A 19,610-nucleotide genomic window follows, 5' to 3' on the forward strand; every position below is an offset into this window, starting at 1 on the left:
CGCCAACGGGCGAGCGCTCGTGCATCAGCATTAGTGGGGCCAGCGTTAGATGCAGATACAATCTGCTCTAAGGCTGCTGACATTACAAAGACTAGTGCTGATCGGAAGAGAGTGCTGGCGTATGTCCAACGTTAAACAGCTGTTTTTCCCTGCGTTTAAACGTTATAAAACCAATGACGTATTAAAAGACGGTGCCATGAAAAGAGGTTTGAATGTGTAACAGATCTTTTGATCGAGGGTTGTTATTTTATTTATAAAGCAGTCCCCTGCCCCATGGCCAATCAGTCTGTATTATAGCAATTCACTTAGCACACTTAGCCACTTGCATATTCAATCGGTGACCAGAATCTTCGAAGGCATCAGAGTATTGTGAATTTGTCAAATTAGGGATAAATTATAACCTGGGATTAACAGAAATTTCGATGCAGGCAAAGTGTATGTTTAGGATTGGCAGAATTTCATTTTATAAATTTGCCTAATAATATCAATGTTTATTTTGAAGAATTTTTAAAATTAATTTAAATGTTCAGTTGTGCAAAATTATGGGCTTTAAGTACTTTTTTCTATTTTTTATCTTTTACGTTTTCACCGGGTCAGGAAATGATGGGCGAGGGGAGGGCCAGAAAAAAGACGGGGCTCAGACAAGAATTCTTCCATGGCAGTCGATGTTGAGATACGAAAAGGAAGCGCTTTGCGACAGCGAAAACAGAAATGATCCACCTCACATGCCAAAGTGTACAGAGCAAATTCCTTAAAAGCCAACGCTTAATACATTCTCAAGCAGCATATTCCTTTCTTTGCCCGTCCGTCTCTTTTGATCATTGTCGCTGGAAACATTTCGCTGGCAGGTTGCACGTTTATAGAGAAACGGGACGTTTGCCGAGAAATACGGGACACGTTTGTTTGTCCAGTCCCTACACTCTCCACGCTGCCACCTTCCCATGCTGCTGGGCTCCTCCCCTGATCTCCCCCAAGGTTTCTGCCGCTCGCCCCGCTTTTGAGACTGGGGGGGTCGCTCCAACTCCTGTCCAACTCCTCTGCTGCAAACTCACTGTCCAACTTCTCTGCTGCAAAGACCTCTCCCCCTTCCTGTCATGGCCTGCCTCTCCTGTGAGCAAAAACGTCCATGCCTTTCCCACACCGGGAGTTGAACCCGGGCCGCCTGGGTGAAAACCAGGAATCCTAACCGCTAGACCACATGGGATACCTACTGCTACTCCTCCAAGCCAAGCTAATCCATTATGGAGCAGCAGCGCCACCCAGAGGGGAAGGGGCCTAATGTTGCATTGACCCTTCAGGTCTTGTGCTTTGCCCTCCATCCGTCCCTAGGGTAGGTGGCCAGGAAATCCCGCAGCCTCCCACCCAGATCGGGTCTGGCAGGGGCCCCACACACTGTGACGTGGCGCGGGACGTCCTATTCTGCTTGGTGCTGCACTAACCCTGGCCAACGCCGGGACAGCCAGGGGATCGCCTCCTTTTCCCTGAGCTTCTGCTGCCCAAATTCTCCTGGATCCCCCCCCCAAAAACCACCTTTCCAAACACTCCTTCTTGCAGAGTGATCTGGAACAGGCACTAGGACGTGTGCAGCTGTCATGTTGGGGTGATCCTGAGACAGGGCAGAGTAGAGGTGATGGGGATCCTCCCCCAGCCAGGTCACGTTCTCATAGTTCTCCTGCATGACGTCTCTGATGGGGGTCCAGCAGAGCCTACTCCTCCTCGATGAAACACACAGCCACCTCCTCAAAGTTCACCGGCCCCTGAAAGAGCAAGAGTCCAGCACTCAGCACCTGCTACCCCCCGTCACCACCCCGCTATTCTCCAATCAGACAACGGCCTAGAGAATACACTTATTAAGTTTGCGGATGATACCAAGCTGGGAGGGGTTGCAAGCACTTGGAGGAGAGGATTATAATTCAGAACGCTCTGTACAAACTGGAGAATTGGACTGAGATAAATAGGATGAAATGCAACAAGGACAAATGCAAAGTATTCCACTTAGGAAGAAATGGGAAGTGACTGCCGAGGAAGGAGTACAGCGGAAAGGGCTCTGGGGTCACAGTGGATCACACGCTCAATATGAGTCAGCAGTGTAATGCTGCTGGGAAAAAAGCGAACGTGATTGTGGGCTGTGTTAGCAGGAGTGTTGGAAGTAAGACACAATTCGTAATTCTTCCGCGCTGATCAGGCCTCAGCTGGAGGATTGTGTCCAGTTCCGGGTGGCATGTTTCGGGAAAGTTGTGGACAAACTGGAGAAAGTCCAGAGAAGAGCAACAAAAATAATTCAAGGTCTAGAAAACATGACCTATGAGGCAAGACTGAAAGAACTGGGTTTATTTAGCCTAGAGAAGAGAAGACGGAGAGGGGACATGATAACAGCTTTCAAGTACATAAAATGTTGTTACAAGGAGGGGGGAGAGAAATTGTTCTGCTTCACCTCTGAGGACAGGACAAGAAGCAATGGGCTTAAACTGCAGCCAGGGAGGTTTAGGTCGGACGTTAGGAAAAGCTTCCTAACTGTCAGGGTGGTTAATCAGTGGAATAAATTACGTAGGCAGATCGTGGAATCTCCATTGTTGGAGATTTTTAAGAGCAGGTTAGACAAACCCCTGCCAGGGATGGTCTAGATATTACTTAGTCCTGCCATGAGAGCAGGGGACTGGACGAGATGACCTCTCGAGGTCCCTTCCAGCCCTAGGATCCTATGATTCCCGGGGGAAAGGAGCTGATCCAATGGAAGCTCTGGGCAGTTCGCAGTCAGCAGAGTCCCAGCCCCACACCGCTCCAAGCAGCCAGGAAACATCAGGGCGAGGGGACCAGGAGATAGGCCCTTGTCTGTCCCAGCAGATCCATCCCACACCGACTAGCCAGAAACTGATACAGGAGAGGGAGCCCGTAGCAGAGTCCAGGAGAGCTCCGGGGTAGGAAGCCCAACACCCATTGTGAGAAGCTGGGTCTGAGGCGAGGGGCGGCTCCCCTGAGCCTCACGGCTGGGTCCCCCCTTCATATCTCATAGCAGCCCCTAGTTAGTCGGGTCAGGCTCCAGAACTGGGACCCGGGTCAGTTTTCCCAGCCCCATTTGGGTGGGTTGTTTCCTCTTCCACCAATTAAGGCATTTCCCCCTCCCAGCCTCCTGGGTCTGTTCCTAGAATCTAAGCTGCACATTCAACAAGTCCTGGCAGGTTTGGGTAGGGCGAAATCCGAGATTGTGTTAGGGTTTTTATCGAGCGACAAGGGGAAATCTCAGGGCATATTTAATTAGCAATAGATAACCAGACAGAAAGTGAGACAAGATTTTAGGGTATTTTATATCAATCTTTGGGATTTGCGGAGAAAACGGGTCACAAACTACATATTTGATAGTATGAGAGGAAAACACCAAGATCTGAGCGGGTTTTATATTGATATTAAATAACTAGAGGGAAAAGGGGGAATGTCGGAAGGGATTTGATATGAATGGCCAATACATAAACAGACCGTCCAACCGCCACCATTCACATGGGCAGCAGGGAGCCCTTGAGAACCTGCTTTAGGAGGGCAAGGAAGGGGGAGATGGAGCCAGAAGGCTCCCTGGAAGAGGGAAGGGGGCAACAGCAGGGGAGGGGCAGGTGACTGGCAGCTGGTGGCAATTGTGGAGGGGCAGCAACTGGGACTGGGTAACCGGGGGCTGGCCAGTCTCCATGGAGGACACTTCTTCCTCTCTCCCCCTCCTGTGCCCCTTCCAGGCCCTGTTGCTGGCAGAGAACGGCCACCCCATCCCCATCCCCACCCCAGAGGCAGCCACATCTCAGGGCTCCCCCAAACAGCCCCCGCTCACCCCGATCCCTTTTGGGGAATGACCCTGGGCAACGATTTCCCACCTGAACAAGGACAAATTCCTGCTGCAGATACAATGGGTGGGAAACGCCCCCCAAAAACCTGAGATTTGAAATTGACATTTGCGAATTAAGGAGAAAACAGGGCAAAATCTGAGCAGAGCAGAGCAGAGAGTGGATAATTGGAGGGGGGGGTGATCTCCATGGATTTCAGATACACACACACAATTCAACCTCCCCCATGTCACAGTGTCTTTCCCCTCCCTGCAACTCCGGCTGTTTCCTGTCCCTTCCTGACCCCGCCACCCCCAAGGGAAACCTGGGCTCCCCCCAGATCCCAGCTGTGCTCGGGGCAGATCCCCGCTGCAGCCCCCCCGCTGGCGGGGCAGCTCACCAGCTCCCGGCAGACGCGGAGCGAGGACGGAGCCGCTCGATCCCCGGGGCCGAGAGTCACTTGCCTGCCCGTGCCCAGCGCTTTCCCGGGGGTCTCTGGCGGCGGGGCCCGGGGCTGCCCTGGGAGGCTGGATCCAGCTGGGGACCCTGCCGCCGGGGCTGGGCGGGGGCTTCCGGATCCAGCAGCGGCTGGTGTGTTACAGAGCCCTACCCACTGGCTGCTCCGGATCCGATCCGAATCCGAGCCGCTCTAGTCTCTGCGCTTTGTTCTCAGCCAATTCCTGCCTCCCGGCCCGGCCCCCACCGGCTCCAGCCCCTCCCTGTGACCTGCAACCCCCCCTCCCCCGCAACGCTCCTTGGGGGCTGCCCCCATCTCTGCTGCGGTTTCTGAGCCCTGCCTAGGGTGTGTGTGCAGGATGTGCAAAGCAAATTGGGGGGGGGGGTCAGAGAAAGGAGGGGTGGTTGGAAAGGCGGGGGGGTTTGGGGGGTGGGTTGACCAGGAGGTTGTCAGGAGAATTGGGGCAGCAGAGGCTCAGGTTCCCCATGGGGGGGTCCCAGGGTTTGTGCAGCAGAGCGAGGCAGGGGGTCCAGAGCCAAGTCACCCCAGCTGAGGCTGGAGGATTTCCTCATCACCCACTCTGGGGATATCGGGGGGCACAGGGCAGGGCCTGAAGAGTCAAGGCAGCATTGGCCACTGTCCCTGCAGGCTGGGGCGGCCATTCCCATGATGGGTTGGCTGCGGGAGGGGTCTAGTTAGCACCTGTCCCATACGGTCTAGAGGTGAGGATTCCTGCTTTTCACCGAGGCAGCCCAGGTTTAACTCCTGGTGTGGGAATAGCACAGCGCCTTTGGTCAGAGGGGAAGGCAGGCCCTGACAGGAACAGGCGAGGGGTCGTTGCAGCAGGGGAGTTGAACCCTCCTGGGAGGGAGATCCCAGAAGTGGGGTGAGAAGCAGAAATCTGGAGAGGGGACCAGGGAATAGTCCCGGCTGCCTGGGAAGCAATATGGAGAGCCCAAGGGGGTTTGGGGCCTGGAGAGACAAATGCGTCTCTTGTAAACTGACCGACTGCAGAACACAGAGGCGTGGGAGAATCACGTTATTCTTGGTCCGTTTCTTCGTAAACGCACAATCCAGGGGAGAAAAATGCTCCCATCAACAATAATCGAAATAGACAGCTGGGCCAAGGAAGAGAATTGCCGCTGGAGAATTGATCAGAGTTGGATGTAAGGAATTTTACCCGATACATTTTGACGGGCAATGTTGGCCGTTTCTGCTTCCCTGGTCGCTGAGTGTTAACTTTTTAAATCTTCACATCTACTTCCATTCACCAGCTCTTGTTTGACACCCCACCTTTTGTCTGACCCGCCTATAGTTTCCCGAAACTGCAAAAATGTAAAGATAAAAACACACACACACACACAAATGCTTAAAATCTAAAATTTTGCCCAACTGTGATGATTTAAATTGTTACAAACTAAAAAATGCTCAAAATGAAATATTGATATAGTCCAGCATAATATAAAAACATTAAATTTCGCCACACCTAAGTATAAACTTTGTCTGCCGCTAAAGTTTTGTTAATCCCAGTTTTTAATTTCTCTCTATTTTGACAAATTCACAATACTCCGCCTCTTTTAGCAAAATGTTTCCATTGATAATAATCAAAATAGACAGGCAAAGTCAGAAAAAATGCTGCTTGAGAATTTATTAGAGCTGGCTTTAAGGAATTTACTCTGCACATTTTTGATCATTTCTGTTTTCATGATCCCAAAGCTTGGCCTTTTTGGATCTCAACATATACAGCCATGAAACAATTATTGTCTGTGCCATCCAGAATTTCCTGCGGCCCCCTTCTCTGGTCCTCCCCGCCCTTCCTCACCTGTGGGGTGCTGGGCCCATGCCCCCCATCCCATGCCAACTGGTCCTGCCAGCCTCTGCCCCGCCCCAAGGCACCTCTCAGGACTAGGGGCACAGGGCCAGGAGGGGAGGGGTGTGACTGGGAGCCCACGGGGGAGAATATATGGGGGGGGTCAGACACTGCGGAGGAAAAGCCCAGCTGACCCACAGCTCCCCCCAACCCACCAGCCCCTGCTCCCCTCCCAGAGCTGGGGAGAGAACCCAGGAGTCCTGGCTCCCAACACCCCCTGCTCTAACCACCAGACCCTGCTCCCTTCCCGAGGCGCTAGGGTACAATTTAAAGGACCAGCGTGTGTCTGCTGCGTCCCTAGAGTACGTCACTGAGCACTGGCAGGAAGATGCGTTTTTCAGGTACCAGTATCTGAATGGGGTCAACCCGGTTCTGATCCGGAAATGCACGGAGCTCCCACACAACTTCCCCGTGACGCAGGAGATGGTGGCCGGCTTCCTGGGGGAATCCACCAGCCTCCACAAGGAGCTGCAGGTAACACCCTGCGTCCCCACCCCACAAATAAACCCATTTCACTCCTGCAAGCTCTCAGATCCATTGGGGCCTGGCTGCTTCCCAGCCTCGCAGAGTCCAGCCTGCCTCCCCAAAGCCCTGAGCGCCTGCTGGTGGGAGCCTGGTGTTCGCTGCCCAACTGAAATTGTTTGTAGCATGGCTGGGTGTGAATAAACAGCCCCCCTTGTCCACCCCAGAGCTGGCTGCATCTCGGCGCTGGGCGAGGGGTCTCTGTATAACTGGCTGCCCCACCCCAGAGGTGGTCGCATCTGCCAGGTGAGGGATCCCTGTATAACCAGCCAGCCCACCCCAGAGGTGGCTGCATCTTCTGCGTGCTGAGGGCTGGGGCACGGCTGAAGGGAAGCTCGCAGCACTGGGAGGGGCACTGACCGCGCCCTGCTCTGCCTGGCAGAGAGGGAGCCTCTATGTGGCCGATTACAAGCTCCTGGACGACATTCCCGCCACCAAGGTGAATGGGCGGCAGCAGCACATCTCAGCGCCCCTGTGCCTGCTGCACCAGAGACCCTGCGGGGAGCTCGTCCCCTTGGCCATCCAGGTGAGGAACCTCCCCCCATAACCCTAACCCGGGGGGGGGACCTGGATGGGACCATCAGTCTGACTTGGGGGGAGGGGGGCCCTGGATGGGCCCATTGCTCTGACCCGGGGACGGGGGAGGGGGCGCGGGTACTGGGCCAGACGGGCCCATTGCTCTGAACCTGGAGGGGGATACCAGGTTGGATGGGCCCATTGCTCTGATCTGGGGGGGATACTGGGCTCGATGGGACCATTTCACTGATCCAGGGGATACCAGGTTGGATGGGCCCATTGCTTTGATCTGTGGAAGGGGGTTCCAGGTTGGGTGGGACCATCACTCTGACCCTTGGAGGGGATACCGGGCCCATTGCTCTGACCCAATTCCCCCACAGCTCAGCCAGCGCCCAGGCCCCGACAGCCCCATCTTCCTGCCCAGCGATTCCGAGTGGCTCTGGACCCTGGTGAAGACCTGGGTGCGCAACGCTGAGTTCCTCCTCCATGAGGTCACCTCCCACCTTCTCCCAGCCCACCTGCTGGCCAAGGTCTTCACTGTGGCCACCCAGCGCCAGCTGGTCCTGTGCCACCCCCTGGTGAGGAGGTGGGGCATGGGTTGGGGGGTGGGGCATGTGTGCGGGGTGGGACCCTGATTGCCTGGGAGCATTGACTTATGCACAAAGCAAACAGCTGGTGCCTGCTGGTGGGGGCGTCCCATTCCCGGCTACCCACTCGGACTCGCCCGACCCTCCCCGCAGATGCTGGTGAGTAGATCAAGGGTGCCCAGCGCTTGCTGTGCCCAGCTGGGGTGTATGCCCGAGCGGTGCACAGTGTGTGCCCACTGTGCCGGGTGTGTGCTCCAGATGTGCGCGGCTCCACACCGGTGTGTCTCTCTCATACCCAGCTGTGTATGTATCTGTGCCCCAGATGTGCCCAGGTGCACACGTGTGTGTCTATCACATGCCCGGCTCCATTCATGTGTGTCTCTTGCATGCCCAGTTGTGTACGTGCGTGTGTTCCGGATGGGCCCAGCTGCGTCCACATGTGTGTGTATTGCAGGCATGTCCAGCTGTGTACATTTGTGTACTCCAGAGGTGGCCAGCTAGTCGCGTGTGTTCCTGAGATGCACAGCTGTGCACTGTTCATGTGTGTGAATTCCAGAGGTGCCCAGCTGTGCGTGTGTGAATTCCAGAGGTACCCAGCTGTGCGTGTGTGTGTGAGCTCCAGAGGTGCCCAGCGGTATGTGTGTGGACCCCAGCTCTTTGCTCAGATCTCTGCTGTCTCCTGCCCCCAGGCTCCACGGCCAGGATGGATCAGAGAGAACAAAACCACTGGCCCCCTGCAGCGTCTCTTCTCCACTCACTCGAGTAGGAACCGTGGGGCAGGGCAGGGTGGGGGGACCTGGCCCCTCCTCCCCAGCAGCTTCATCCCCCACGCCTCTTCTCTTCCAGCTCCTGATCCCTCACCTCCGCTTCTCCATCCACATCGACGTCCTAGCCAGGACTTTTCTCGTCAGCCCCGGGGGCATATTCGATCGGGTAAAAGGGCGATTATTATCTCCTATCAAGACTCCGAGCCCTCGCTCGCCTCCGCTGCTTTTCACCAGTAGATCTCAAAGCACTTTCCAAAGGGCAGCAAGAGCGTGCGTGTCATTTCAGAGATGGGGAAACTGAGGGAGAAAAGGCGGGGACTACTTTGCACATCACGCCTTTGGTAGAACCAGGGCTAGAACTGAGGATAGCTGGGCACTAGCCCCTAGGCCAAACTGGCCTGGGTAGCCCCCACTCTGAGAAATAACAAACCACTTTTTATGAGGAGCTCAAATCAACTACACGAGCAAACGGCAGAGGGTGGCTGCAACGGTCACTCCCAAGCTCCTCCCACACAGCCCCGCCCCCAGCGTGCTCAGCCAATCAAACACGCTGGAATTTGCAGCCTTTTAATCAGGGCATGACACGTCGATGAAAAGTCTTGGGCGGGGCGGGGGAGGGGGGCGGAGGGCGTTTCCACTGAGAAATGACCATTTGGTGACAAAAGATTTGCCCCTAAAATGGGCTATTTTCAAAAAAGCATTTGTGACGTTTTCATGGCATTTTCCCTGCAGTCTTTCCCTCCCTAGATTTCATATTTTGCGCTTCCTTTCTTGTCCCTGTTTTCTTTTGCTTGTTTTTCCTGAGTATCCCCCTGTCTTTTTCTTACTTTCCCTTATTTTCTTGTTTTCCCTCTACATTTTTCTTGATTTTTCCCTTTTCTCTTGTTTCTTTTTTCCCTTTTTTTCTTAGTTTGTCTGGGTTTTTTTCCCTGTTTTTCCCATTTTTTCTTGGGTTTTCCCTTTTTTTTCTTATTTTTTTCTTTCCATTGCCTTTTTCTTGACTTTTCTGGTTTTTTCTTGTCCTGCTCCCCCCCCCCCCCCCGTTGTTCCTTGGATTTTCTGTTTTTTTCTTGTGTCGCCCCCCCCCCCCCCCGTTTTTTCTTGTTTTTCCTATTATTCACCTTGCTTTGTTTCTCCTTTTTTCCTCCCTTTTTTTCCTTCTCTCCTTTTTCCCCCTACCTCCCCCCAGTTTCCTTTTACTTTCCCTTTTACTTTTTTGGAGGGAAAAGAAATTCAGTCTCCACAAGATTTTGAAGGTTTGATTCCCAGCACCCGGGGAATTAATGCCACCCCAGTGTATTGCACCCTCCCATGGGGCGTGCAGTTCCGTGGTAATGACTCCCAGGGGGCCTGGTCTGGGTCTATATTCCATAGGCCATAGCGACCGGGCGTCAGGGACTGGCCGAACTGCTCTGCAAGGGCTTGGAGAACCTGACCTACACCACTCTCTGCCTTCCCAACGACATCCAGGAACGCGGCGTTGCCTCCCTACAGAACTACTACTACAGGGATGACGGGCTGAAGATCTGGACAGCCATAGAAAGGTGAGGTGGGTGCTGTGTGGGGCAGGAGGAGGGGGAATGGGGTGGGGGAGGGCACTGTGAGGGGAGAGGTGAAAGCGAGGTGGCGGTGCTGTGTGTGGTTAGGCTGTGTGCAGATAGGGAGAGGTGGGGGCAGTTTGGATGCAGGGGACGGGGTTAACAGTTAGACCTAGTGAAATCATAGGAGCAGGGGGCAAAGTGATGGGGCTCTGAGCGTGTAGAGTGGGCCAGGGGGCAGAGCCCCTCTGGGAATCCAGGTCTTGTATGGAAGGGAGCCCGTGGCAGAACATCCTTTTCCACCAGGCAAAGATGGGCCCATTGACAACTGAAATAAGATTTCAATCTGATTTAGTGACAAAACAGCCCCATGTGGATGCTCTTAATTCACTTTCACTGAATCTTCTTCAACGTGAGCCCAGATGAAGAACAGCCAAAATGAGGCTGTAACCTCAGGCTCTGTTGTAGTTCCAATGAACTTGCTTTAAATTCACGGCTGTGGTTAATACGGGGCAAGTCTCCATATAGAAGTGAGGTAACATTTCCCAAAGCGCCCGCACGGTCAAGTGAATCAGGGGTTTTTCAGTGGGTTGGCACTTTTGGAAAGTTAAAAAAAAAAGTAGTTTCAGGTTGGCCCAGAACCAATAATTATCAAAATTTTGAGCCCGTTGAAAAATCACAAGAAAAGAAATTCATTGCAGATCAAATGAAACATTTTGTTTGGTGTAAATCGACCCATTTTGTTTCCATTGGGAGCATCCTGAAACAGTTTTGATCTTTTTGGAAATTAATTTCCAGGACACTTGGGACAAAATAATAGTAAAATTTTCGTGGTGATTTCCAGATATTTTGGGGAGGTTGTTTATTTTTCAGAGCAAAATTCGGCAAAACCGAATTCTTTCATGAAATATTTCAGGGTCGTTGCAACTCCACTTTGGACCCCCAGAAAGTTTCAGCCCAAACCAGGAGCATCAGAAGGTCCCTAGAAGTGGGGACCCCCTCGATGCTCCGCCTCTTCCTCCAAGGCCCTGCCCCCACTCGCTCCTCTCCGCCCCCTCCCTTTGCTTGACCTTGTGACCCATCTGCAGCGTTAGTCAGCTAAATACCATTCAAAATTTAACCGCATCATGTGCCAAAGTCACTTTGGAGAACGGCTCCTAAATCACCGAGGTGCTTGGAAACATTGGGCCCGAACTCTAAAACCAATCTCCGAGGTCAAAGTGTCATGGACGCGGTTGGTTCCCCAGCATGGGGGACGGAGGGGAAATGGGACCACCTAGAAGGCAAGTCTATGGGTAGGAAGAATAGCACTGGGAGGAAAATGCCCAAGGAGCCCAAGACTGGTCGGTGACTGGGTGTGAGAGGAAACTTCCATGTGGCAATTGGAGGGAGGAGACTCCTCCCGCCTGTCCTAGCGGACAGCGTCTCACTGTGGACCCCGGCATCCCTGGCTGACCAGATTCCACTTCCCCTCTCCCAGCTTTGTCTCCGGCATCGTGGCGATCTACTACCAGACCGACCTCTCAGTGCAGAGAGACCACGAGCTGCAGGCCTGGGTGGGCGAGATATTCACCAAGGGATTCCTCGGCCGACGGGCATCAGGAGAGAGCACACGGGGGTAGAGGCGGCTAGCTGCCGGCTGGCTCGGGGCCCGGGGTCATGGCCCAGGACCCCCGGCCCCCTTCCAAAACCAGCCTCCGTTAAGGTGTCTCCAAAACACTTGTGAAAACGTCAGCCATGGTCCCCGTGGGACCCCTGCCGGGCAACCATTGTGCATGAAAATTAGTGACACTGGCGTTGCACCGAACAGCGTCACCCCCTGCCAGAGGGCGGGGGGCCTTCCCAGAGGGGCCCAGGAAGGGGAGGAGGAGAGGGGGCAGCTGTTCCATGCTCACCCGTCCATCCCTCCCCGGCAGGCGTACCCTCTGCTCTGAGCACCACCGCGGAGCTGACCAAGTACCTGACCATGGTGATCTTCACCTGTTCTGCCTATCACGCCACTGTCAACGCCGGGCAGGTGGGTGAGGGCCGCCCGCCCTGCCCTCTCTTGGAGGGGTGTCCCTGTTCTTCCCCCTTTCCCTCTTCTTACACCAGTGCCCCCTCCTTTGGGTCAGAGCCTGTCTTCTTTGACCCTACTGGGTACACCCCATACTTTGGGGGCAGAGCTGGATCTGGGATGGGATGGCTCACGACGAGGTGTTACAATGAAGTAAAATTCAGCCTAGCCTATTCAGAGGAACAGGGAGCCAGGACTCCTGGGTTCTCTCCCTTGTTCTGGATGGGGAGTGGGGGCTAGTGGTTAGAGGAGGGGGGGGGTCTGGCAGCCAGGACTCCTGGGTTCTTTCTCTCGCTTTGTTGAGAACTTTGTCCATGTCCCTTCCCCTCCCTGTGACAATTTTTTTTTTTTTGGAACATTTTCGTTTCCTTTGTAATTTTCCCAATTTGGAACAAAATGAATCAAAATGAAAATCCCCAACAGAGCTCAGGGCCCTGTAATGCCGGGTTCTGCTCATATCCCCGCCAAGATCAGGGCCCCCATTGTGCCAGGTGCTACCCGGAGCTCGAATGAGATCAGGGCTTCCATTGTGCCGGGCGCTGCACCGGCTCCGACCGTGATCGGTGCCTGCATCATGCCTGGTGCTGCATGGTCCCATCGTGAGAGATGGTCCCTGCTCCCAGGACCTCACCATTGAAATAGACAAAAGAGAAAATGCGAAACATTATCACCTCCCTTGGGTGGGTGGGGAAACTGAGGCACGGCGCGATGTGGTGCCTGGCCCAGGGTCACATGGGGGCGTTCGTGGAGGTGCAGGGATCAGAAGGCAGGTCTGAGTCCCAGCCACATGTCCCCGCTGCCTCTGCCACCCACTGCATGGGGCCCGGGTGATGGGCAGGACTCTTGGGTCCTCTCGTGACTTTGCTGGATGAGCTCCCAGGCAGGATCTAACCTCCGGCTTCCCCTTCACCCAGTTCGAGCTGGCAGTCTTCATGCCCAACTCTCCGTCATCCATGCGGAAGCCACTGCCCCAGACCAAAGCCCAGGTGACCCTGGAGGAGTTCCTGGACACCATCCCTGAAATGAACACCACCAGCCTCATCCTCTCTGTCCTCTGGGTGCTGTGAAATGAGGATCGGGACAGAGTGAGAGCAGGGCAGCGGGGCTGGCGGAGCAAGGGGGGGACACCCTGCATAGGGGGTGTCTTTCGCATTCGATTGGGAGGTGTCCTCCTCTACCTGCGAAACTCCCACAGAGGGGCCAGATCCCCAGCTGGGGTCAATGGGTGTCTCTCCACTGGAGTCAATGGGATCGGAGAAATTGGTGACGGATCCAGGTGTTCCTTTGCCGCAATCCTGTTTATTTGCAAAGTCTGTAGGACTCAAACAACCGGAGGCAATTTAGTTGCTTGCAGTCCCAAGCCTCCTTTCAGCTAGCACTCAGCCCAAAAGCTCTCTCTCTCCAGGCTTTGTCTTGGGCCCACACCCCCAAAACTCGTTCTAGCTGTCTGCTTGGCTTTCTTCTCCTTCGGTGTCTGTTTCTGTGGTGTTTGTCTCACACGCCCAGCTCCACCACACTGTGCCCCAGCTCTTGGCTTTGCTGTCTCAATGCCCAGGGAAACCTTCTGATCTCTGCTCCAGTCTTGGAGTAATAATCAGTCAGCCCTGCAGCTGTTCCCATGTTGAGGGGGCCCGGCGAGTTTGATGCCTCCATATTCACCACTCTGCCCCCGTTCCCTTCCGGAGACCGCTGGGGACATTCCCTGAGGATCACTTCACCAAAGACGGGCCTATGTAGCTCACGGCTGCCCTTCCAGGATCGCCTCGCCGAGATCTCCCGGGAAATCGAGGAGAGGAACCGGTCGCTGACTCTGAGCTACAACTATCTGTATCCCCCTAACATAGAGAACAGCACAGCCACATAATACCTGGAAGTGACACCCTTCATCTGCCCCATGACGGAGAACCAGGAGTGGGGCCCCTCACGCAGACACCGTCTATTCAATACCCCCGCGTCTCCACAGCACACCACCAAATGTTACTCGGCGTGCTGAGAACATACACCCAGTCTGACAGAGCAATGCTGGATCACACCAGGCGGGATCTGGCCCCATTGACTCCAGTGGAGAGACGCCCGTTGACACCAGCCGGGATCTGGCCCCATTGACTGCAGTGGAGGGAAGCCCATTGACACCAGCTGGGGATTAGGTCCATTGAGTTCATCGGAGCAATTCATTGTACATTGCTGGGGATCTGGCCCAGGGCCTTCATAAGTTTTTAGTTTCTTAGCTTTCTCATAGGGGTCCCTCACCTCTGGATTTCACACCAGTAACGGAGCAGGTGTTGACTTTGCCTGATGTACTCGAGCAGATCCCATAGGGCGGTGTTGTCATTTCTGAATCACAAGGGTCCCACTCTTCCTATTAGGACATTGATCCCCCCCCCCCCCCCAGAGGCCTCATTATCCTTTCCTTCCATTCCACACCCCCTTTCCCGGAATGGTGCCTTGACTTGGCAGCTTATCACTCTGGTGGGTGATGTGGGCATGCTGGACCACGGTCTCCGTCCCCTTGTGATCGGGTGTATTCTGAACAGAGCCCCCCATGGGAGAACATTGCTGGGCAAAGGTGGGCCGCGCTTCCGTCATTGCATCCCATATTTGCAAAAGTGGGTTGAAATTCTGGCGACCCAGCCCAAGACTCCTTCAGCAGAGATGTGGGACGCTGTGAGAAAGCTCATTTCCTCAAAGTACCATGTTCTGCTCAAAACCAAGGGGCCTCTTTAAGATGCATCAAAAAGAGAGGCCCCAGTAGATTTTCCAAGTCTTAGAGTCATAGATTCTAAGGCCAGAAGGGAAAATTGTGATCACCTACTCTCACCCCTTGTATAGAAGGACAGAAACCTTCCCTCGAGCAATTCTCCTTTGAACTAGAGTATCCTGGTCTCATTTCTCTGCGCCTTGTTTAGCCTGAGACTGTCAAGAGAACACGACAGCTTGGAAAAGAGCTACAGGGACGATTCAAAGATTAGAAAGTCTGCCTTAAGTTCAAGAGCTTGCCAAAGAGACAGTTCAGAGGCGACTCATCTATAGCCCACAAGCACCTTCATGAGGGAAGAGATTTCTGATCACAGAAGGCTCTTTAATGCAGCAGGGGGAGGCAGAAAGGGAAACTGACAAATTCAGACTATAAATAAGGCTCCGCCTCTTTCCCCAAGGCCCCGCCCCTGCTCTGCCTCTTTCTCTGAGACCCCACCCCCCACTTGCTCCTCCCACTTTTGAAAGTGATGGGGACCTGGTCCCACCCCTGTTCCAGCGCCCCTGGCTACAGTTGGCCCCGCCATTATACAGGAAAGCAAAATGAGATGGGCCACAGAATTCTTCACTTCCTGTTGTGTGACGAGACTGATTGCTCTCAAGGATGTAGTTGGAGCTTTGTAGTTTAAAAGCCGCCGTGTGCTCTAGTGCAGTGGCTCGCAACCTGTCCAGGCTACTGTGCCCCTTTCGGGAGGCTGATTTGTCTTGTGTGCCCCAAGTTTCCCCTTGCTTGAAAACTACTCGCTTACAAAAATCAGACATAAAAATACAGACGTTTCCCTGCATGCTATTGCTGAAAAATGGCTGACTTTCTCCTTTTTATGATATATGAATATAAAATAAATCAATTGGGATATAAATATTGTACTTACATCTCAGTGCGTAATATATGGAGCAATATAAACAGTCATTGTCTGTATGAAATTTTAGTTTGTACTGAATTCGCCTCTGTGTATTGTCGTATACGGCCGGCTTCCCTCTAGTGGGTCTCGTGCTTTGCTCCCGTAGTGGGCCAGGAAGTTGCCCGTCACCCTGTCTTCCCTGGGGGAGGGGGGAGAGACTCAGGCCCACCTGCTCCTCCGGGTCCCAGCCCAGGGGCCCTATGAACAGCAGCTGTAGACTGCTGGCTCTGTATTTTGGAGCTGCAGCCTCTTCCCCTGGGCTACTTTCCCCCCTCAGTCCTTCTGGCCTCTCAGGCCCTCTGTCCTTGCTGCCCCTTGCTGGGCTCAGTACCTCCCTGTGGGGTTCCTCCGCTCTCCCACACTTCACTACTCCAGTCTGCTACTTCGCTCCGCTCCACTCTGCACAGCACAACACCTCTGCTTCCTCCAGCTTGTGCTCTGTGTGTTTGGGGCGAGCACAAGCCATGGAATGTCCCATATATAATTCCCAGAGCAGATGTAGAAAAACATCCAATCTTCGGTTAAACGTTGTCACTGATGGAGAATCCTCCACAACCCTTGGTAAATTGCTCCAATGGTTAATTACGCTTTCCATTAAAAATGTATGTCTCATCTCCTGTCTCAATTTGTCTAGCTTAACTTCTAGCCATGGGGTCACATTAGACCTTTCTGTACTAGACTGCAGAGCCCATTCTTAAATATCTGTTCCCCGTCTAGGTGCTTATAGACTGTGACCAAGTCACCTCTTAATGCTAGAGCCGAGGCTCAGAGCTGAAGGTAGAAATTGGAGCTGAGGATCCGAGCTGCGTGACCCAGAGCGACGCAAGGCTCAGGCTGAGACAGGAGCAGGGCTTGGTCCGATGCATGAACAGGGTTGGAGCAGGACTGGAATGAGGCAGGAGCAAGCAACTGCTGCAGTCGGGGCGAGTGCATTGAGCAGCCATTACCCTGCTGTGATTGGTCTTAACAGCAGGCCTGCTGATCCCCTCAGCCAATCAGGCAGTTGGCCAATCCAATGGCTCAACTGGGGCCTGTCTCGGTCCATGGAGGTTACGTTAGCAATCTGGCTGCAGGCGTTACTGCTGACAGATGCACCGGTCACTAGCGGGGCAGCATTGCGCACCAGCTATATATGTTCTAGATTGTAGATGGCCTTGCGGTAACCCATGCTGGCGGCCCGGCCTGTGAGAACAAGGTAGTAGCAAACATCGAATCATAGAATATTAGAGTTGGAAGGGACCTCATCTAGTCCAGCCCTCTGCACATATAAGACACTTTTTACCGTGCTCGATTGGCAATAAACCTGGGCAGGTGCCTTCGTTACTGAAATGGATCTGTGGCCTTATTGGATAATCCAATCATGGCTTAGTGTCTCGGTTACGTGGAGAGCATACACACTGGGAGAACACACATGCAGCCAACAACTGACAATATTGAGAAGGAGTGTAGGTACATATTTTTTCCCACAGGTGGGAATTAACCATTTTTAAACAGTTTCCCAAGTGATGCTGTGGATGTGCTGTCACTTGGAGAATTTATCCAGAGCTAGTCGCAAAATGTTTCTTCCCCACCCCCCGCAGGGAAAATTTGGATGGAAATGATTTTTGCGGGGCGGGGGGAGAGGGGTGTCAAAATTTTCAGCAAAAGTTTTTGATTTGTTTTTCCCAAACTGAAATCCAAAGGTGTTTTGGCCAAAAATCTTGGAATCATTTTCAGCTGGAAACTGCCGCAAACCAGAAGAGTTTTGGCCAAACCTTCTGAGGAAAACTGCACAGAACGAGAAAAAAAAGCAAAATGGAAAATGTTCTGTGTACAGGTTCTTATTTTCTAGATGAAAAAATAATTTTTTTTAGAAGAAAGCTGACATGTCCCACAGACTTTTCCCAGATTTTTGTCAAAAAAAAAAAGTTTGAATGGAAAATATCCAACCTGTCATAGGCTTTCCATTGAGTTAGTCTGTCTCGTTAAAAAAATCAACTCTTTAGCTCATGTACAACTTCCGTTGCTCAGTGCAGGAATTGCTAGGGGAAATTTTAATGACTGGAGTGGCATTAACCTCCAGGAACCATCAAAATCAGGTCAATGCTGTTAGCAGCATTTCGATTTTGTCAATTTCGATGAAATTAACGATGGGAAAAAGTCAAAGTTTCCTGTTTTGTTTCATTAACTTTGGAATGTTTTGTTTTGACTTTTATAGTATATTGAAACATTGGTTTAAATATTATATTATATGCAAAAATAATATATAAGTATAAATACAAACAGCAAAACATTTGAAACTCTTAGAAAATTTAAAATGTATATTCCTCGTCCTGTGGTGCCATCTAGTGACTTTTCCATAAAATTTCAATCTCTGTAATTTATGATCTAATTGGGGTTTTAAACCTCAGCCATTGCTTTTTGTGTGGGCTTGGGCTACTCACTGTTCTGCCCTGGGGCCCAGAAGTGCTGTTGGCAGACCTGTCTGAGTCTTCAGACAGCCTGAGATGAAAGCGGTCTTTGATGTCTCATTGAAGTCTGCTTGAGTCGCCAGTGAGCCTGAACGAGTCAATCTGAAAGGGGAGAAATGACCTCGGGGGTAACCGATGCAGCAACATTGGGCTGAGTCTGCAGGAAGCTTGTCCTAATTGTTCTGAGAAGGGGACCTGCCTCAGGTGTAACTGCCTGAGTAAGCAGAGAGCCTGTGCTGATGGCGCTGAGCAGGGGCAGCTGCCCCTAGTGTAACTGTGATGCAGTGGAGGTGTTTGGGGGTTTTCTCTGAGTGCCGTGCGTGTGTGCCTCAGTTTCCCCCGTATGTTACTCCTGTATTTCAGTGATGTGTCCCAGGGGTGTGATCATTGCAGAGGCCACTAGAGGGCGGAAAGGCCTTCCCCAGCCGCACATCCACTGAGCAGACCCTTTTGTAATTAAGCTGCTAACAAAGTCTTTCTGTGCTCTGATCCTGAGAACTAATAAACCCTTCCAACTCACACGCTGGCTGTGAATTGCTTCTGACTGCGAGGTGGGGGGCATGGCCCCTTTTGGGGCCTGTTGGGCTCCCCATAGTCCCGGCAGAGCAGGGAGGCTGAACGCTGTGAGGCCAGATTCAGGAAGTGCCGGCGCTGGTGTGTGGAGACCCAAGGGGGGACAGACTCCGAATCACTAGAGTCCTGACTGGCTGCACCCTGGGTAGTTCTAGAGCCCGGTTCCTGTGGGACTCCGTCGCAGTAACTGACGCAGCAATGCTGCCTGAGTTTGCTGAGAGCCTAAGACCATCACCCTGAGAATGGGTTTGTTGAGCCAGACCTTTCATAGGCCCACAGCTGGGCAAAGCACACCGTATTAGTGTCAGTGAAAACCCAGATTCAGTTTTGTTCAATGCAATGCTATATTTATTTGAAAGCATCCCAAGCAGGCAGCAAACGGTTATACAAGGCGTCTTTTTAATAAGCCTCAATTCCCCAAGCATAAAACATCAGTAACTATGCTGGCCCCAAGCAGCAACCTGGCTGGCAAACAAAGCAGGTATTGCTACCAGTCCATAGACTCATAGAAGATTCGGGTTGGAAGGGACCTCAGGAGGTATCTAGTCCCACCCTCTGCTCAAAGCAGGACCAACCCCAACTAAATTACCCCAGCCAGGGCTTTGTCAAGACAGGCCTTGAAAATTTCTAAAGATGGAGATTCCACCACCTCCCTAGGTAACCCATTCCAGTGCTTCACCACCCTCCTAGGGAAAAAGTTTTGCCTGATACCCAACCTAGACCTCCCCCACTGCAACTTGAGACCATTGCGCCTAGTTCTGTCATCTGCCACCCCCGAGAACAGCCTAGCTCCATCCTCCCTGGAACCCCTT

At 52.8% G+C, this 19,610-nt stretch overlaps 1 protein-coding gene and 1 non-coding gene across 2 annotated transcripts; one reads left to right on the plus strand and one right to left on the minus strand.

Moving 5' to 3' along the window:
- Positions 1-1,132: 1,132 nt before the first annotated feature.
- On the minus strand, positions 1,133-1,204 carry TRNAE-UUC (transfer RNA glutamic acid (anticodon UUC)). Its single transcript has one exon. It is a non-coding gene; the product is annotated as a tRNA-Glu (tRNA).
- An 872-nt stretch (positions 1,205-2,076) lies between these two features.
- On the plus strand, positions 2,077-13,983 carry LOC137158649 (hydroperoxide isomerase ALOXE3-like). The gene is given in 12 exon segments (XM_067556455.1): positions 2,077-2,149; positions 6,435-6,607; positions 7,038-7,181; positions 7,552-7,749; positions 8,605-8,691; positions 9,900-10,069; positions 11,544-11,671; positions 11,980-12,080; positions 13,034-13,168; positions 13,647-13,678; positions 13,799-13,868; positions 13,870-13,983. Coding segments are annotated over 12 exon segments (1,425 nt in total).
- The last annotated feature ends 5,627 nt before the right edge of the window (positions 13,984-19,610 follow it).

Source organism: Emydura macquarii, unplaced genomic scaffold (assembly GCF_026122565.2).
Source record: "Emydura macquarii macquarii isolate MOO-44397 ecotype Brisbane River unplaced genomic scaffold, CSIRO-AGI_Emac_v2 contig_1781, whole genome shotgun sequence".
Lineage (NCBI taxonomy): Eukaryota > Metazoa > Chordata > Testudines > Chelidae > Emydura > Emydura macquarii.